Here is a 4,182-nt window from a genome sequence, read left to right on the forward strand (position 1 = left end):
CTGAAAATCTGTTGTAAAGCTATTGTGGTGATAAACTATGACATATCAGAGTACCCGTTGTAATTTCATGAAAGCATGGGGGGTGGAGTGTTCAACTTGTACTTGTGAGCAACAGCACCTGTGCTGGAATAAGCAAATGCTGAAGCAGCTGTAATTTGATGAGAAGTTTGGACAGGGAGAGATGGAAGCGATGAGGACTCTTGCTCCAATTGGAAGGAGAAGACCTCTGTTCCTAGAAATACTCCCAGAGATGGTCCTAGAGATGAAGATTATGAGGACTCTTTGCTCCCAGGGAAAGGGAGGGCCTCTATTCTTAGAGATGAAATGCTCCCAGAGATGGGTGAAGAGAACTTTTGTTTCTGAACGGCTCAACCTTAAAATGGTACCCATTAGCTCAAGATTGGACCCTCGAAAGCAGCTGTGGGAAAAGCGGCAAGTTGTGGGAAGGGACTCCCACATTATGCAAGCAGAAAACCAACCCAGGCGGCTGTCTTGTGATACTGAAGTGAGCAGAGAACCACAGTATGAGCAACAGAGACTCCTCTTCCTAAATGAACTGAACAAGGTTATTATGGAAGTGGTAAACAGACTGAACATCTCAAGGGTTGTCTTTTTACATTGTCAGTGGGAGAAGGGAGAAAGGTGGGGGGAGGAGAAGTGTTCTGAAGGTGTGGTGTGATTTTATTTTGGTTTTTTTCTTCCTCCTTTTTGGTCTATTAGTAAACTTCTATATATTCTCTCAAGATTTGTACCTGCTTTGCTTTTCTCCTAATTCTTATCTCACAGAAGGTAAACAGTAATGAGTATTTTGGACCAAACCACTACAGAATTATAACACACACAGACAAGAAGGCTCAGAACAGCAAAGCCAGTCTGTCTCAGAGATGAGAGTCAAGGACCTCTGTGAGAGGTGCCTCTACCTGAGAGGTACCAGAAGGGAGACTGAAAACCAGAACGTGACTGCCAGCCTAGGAAGAGCCCAGGAAGTGTGGGCGTGATGGAAAGCCTGGCATTCCTCGCCTCAGATGTCATCACAGGGGATCTGGAAGCCTCACAGACAAGGTGAATGCTGGCACTGTGGGGTCTGGCTATTGGGCAGGCTCCTTGGAGACACCCTCCCTGAGACTAGGGAGCAAGACAGAAAGAATATGCGTGTGGGAAACTCTTTCTCCTTTAGTTCAGTTTTAGAGCAAAGCTACCTTCTCTTCTAAAAGCCCTTCCATTAAACTCTGTAATCTTGTTGCAATTTTGCAATGTTGTTCTCTACAACTTTGTCAACTCTAAGAGATTTGTAATGACCTCTGTTCCAAATCCCTGGCAGAGATAGGAACTCCTGAAAGTGAACACAACACTTTTCACCATTCTGGAGACCCCTTGGACAAACACAGATGCTATTCAGATGAAAAAAAGCACTGCAGGAGTGAGGTGGAAAATTTCCTGATCCCCATGAGCAGCACAAATACAACCCCTGATTTCAGGACACCATAACAGGAGAAGAGTGTAATTCTCAGCAGACAGTGACTCCAGGGGTTTAGGCAAAGAAATTAAATAACACTGTCTCATCCACTTGTGCACTTGGCCTGGATGAAGTGAACAGCACAGTCCCAGACCTTCCAGTCAATAGATTTAAAATAGGCCAATAGACTACAGTTTAAAAGGTGGGGAGAGGAATGGAGGGATTGGTGTGTGCAGGCATGAAGAATGGGCATACAAACTGATGGATGATGTGGGAAATTTTGCAGCCATTAAAAGAACTGTCTTTTTTTGGCAAAGCTTTTACAATCTGCACTTAAAATTGAATGGATCAAATATATTAATTTTTTTTCTGATTTCTGGGGTTTTTTTCTGTCTTCTCCCTTGGGGCATACCTTCAAAACCTTAAATGAAATCCCTTTTGACTTTAGGCTATCTTAAGGAAAGGCTAGGGGAGAATAGTCATTGTTAAATACCGAGGTTTGTTTCTCTCTTATTTTCTTTACCCTGGTCTGTTAGAGAGCAAATGTTGAACTTGCTTGGGTTCTGCCCAGCTCATTACAGGCGTCAAGAGCTTATTGAGCTCCATCACAAGTTCCTCCATCTGAGACAGTCTGTGATGTCTCCTCATAGCTGGTGAGCAGAGATCCAGGCTGAGATGTGATTCATTAGCCAGCAGCAGCAAAGGGTTTGGTGGGGAGCCAGCTGCAGCCTAGAAGTGGCCGTTTCTCTCCCTTGACAATGACCAGCTCTGAAGAAGAAGACATCATTGTCCCATCTCATATCAAAGTGCCAAAGCCATGATAGGCTGGAGCAGGTATCAACTCTGTGACATTTATGCTGGACACCTTGTTCCCCTTGACACCAAGGGAGCGTGAATCAGGTTTCTCCATGGTTGCCTTTGCTTTCTGCATCCCCAGCCCCTGGAGTCTGTGGGGTTTGCTGTTTCAGGCTGAATGTGTAACAGAAGTCACACCCAAGTGAAGGAGTTTATCCTGTTTGGATTCCTTAGCTCTCAACACCTGCAAGTGTTCCTGTTTGTCTTCTTCCGCTCTGTGTATGTCCTGACAGTCATGGGCAATCTCTGCATTATTGTGTTTGTGAGTACTCACCATCCACGCCACCACCCTATGTATTATTTTCCCTGCAATTTTGCCTTCCTGGAGATCTGGTTCACAACTGCCTGCATTCCAAAGACACTGGCCAATCTTGTGTCACAAAGCCAGTCCATTTCCTTCAACAGGTTGCCTCCTTCAGATGTACTTTGTCTTCTCGTTTGGTTGTACAGAATATTTCTTCCTTGCAGCCATGGCATATGATCGCTATTTGGCTGTGTGTTACCCCCTGAGCTACAGCACCATCATGACCAGCACTCTGTCCAGGGGGCTGGCAGTGGGCTCTTTGGGTGGGTGGTTTCCTGGTCATTTCAGTGCCAGCGCCTTTGACTTCCAGGTTGTCTTTCTGTGGCTCTAATATCATCAACTATTTCTTCTGTGATATCTCTCCCTGGATTACTCTTTCCTGCACAGATATCACACTTGTTGAACTGGTGTGTTTTGTCCTGTTTGCCATTGTCATCCTCGGTTCCTGTGTCATTACCCTGATCGCCTATATTTCTATCATCTCCACTGTACTGAGGATCCCATCTGCTCAAGGCTGGCAAAGATCCTTCTCCACTTTTTCTTCCCATCTCATTGTAGTAATTATTTGGTACTGCTTCACCATCTTCCTCCATGTCAAGCCGTCCATCAAAGCTCCATTGGAACTGAAAGGAATGAGAAAGAGCTGTCTTTACAAACAAACTGGGCCTGATGGTAGATAAAGCCAGATACTGAGAGGTGAAAGAAGCAATGGGAGGAACCATAAATTCCATAGGAATTCCACTAATGACACAGACTGTTATTCACTCAAGACTGTGCTAATCCCTGGATTTAGAGAAAAAGAACAGAGACACAAGGAAAAGAATAGGGGTGGGGTACACCTTAGAAAGGGGGTTTGTATTAAGCGATTTGGGAAGTCTGTACCTCTCAAGTACCTCAGCCAATGGGGAAAGAGAGAAGGAAATGCGGCCAGGAAATTAGGATAAAAAGGAGGCTGCGTTCTCTTAGCAACTTGAGAGACCCCATGGGAAATGCCCATGACCTCTCCCTTTATTTGAATAAAGTAACAGAACTCCTCTGTCTCCTTTTTGGACATAAACCTTTGGTGTTTGTGGATTAATTTTCCTGACAGAAGCGACCAAAACAGTCACCATCTTAAACAGAGCTGTAACATCACTACTAAACCCCTTCATCTACACATTCAGAAACACAGAGGTGAAGAACATCTTGACAAAGGCTTTATCGAGGCAGACAAACAACTCTGTCCAAAGGTCTTGTCCAGGACTGTCTTCCCCAGTCTAGCAAAAAAGCAAAGCTTCAGAGACATCTCAGATTCCAAAGAAACACTTCTGTTAGAATGAAATGGAACTGTTCTCAGCTCTTAGCTAAGATAATTAGCATTAATATAAATATTCATTACACAATCTTCACAAACTTCGCTTGCATCAACCAAAAGAATTTCACTCATCAAAGTGAAAATAACCACCACAACTGCCTAGAGGTGGAAAATTTACACACTCCCCACCCCTGACCTCTCTGCCACAGTCATAATACAGCAACTGGCCACGTCCAACCCTCTGGTGTTCAGGACATGCCTATGCTACACTTC

General features: G+C 44.5%; 1 protein-coding gene across 1 annotated transcript; it reads left to right on the forward strand.

Moving 5' to 3' along the window:
* The first annotated feature begins 637 nt into the window (after positions 1-637).
* Positions 638-3,667, forward strand: LOC108449679 (olfactory receptor 6F1-like). Its single transcript, XM_017746492.1, is given in 3 exon segments — positions 638-2,711; positions 2,713-2,874; positions 2,876-3,667. Coding segments are annotated over 3 exon segments (864 nt in total). The 5' UTR covers positions 638-2,429; the 3' UTR covers positions 3,296-3,667.
* Positions 3,668-4,182: the final 515 nt, after the last annotated feature.

Source organism: Corvus brachyrhynchos, unplaced genomic scaffold (genome assembly GCF_000691975.1).
Source record: "Corvus brachyrhynchos isolate BGI_N302 unplaced genomic scaffold, ASM69197v1 scaffold19, whole genome shotgun sequence".
NCBI lineage: Eukaryota > Metazoa > Chordata > Aves > Passeriformes > Corvidae > Corvus > Corvus brachyrhynchos.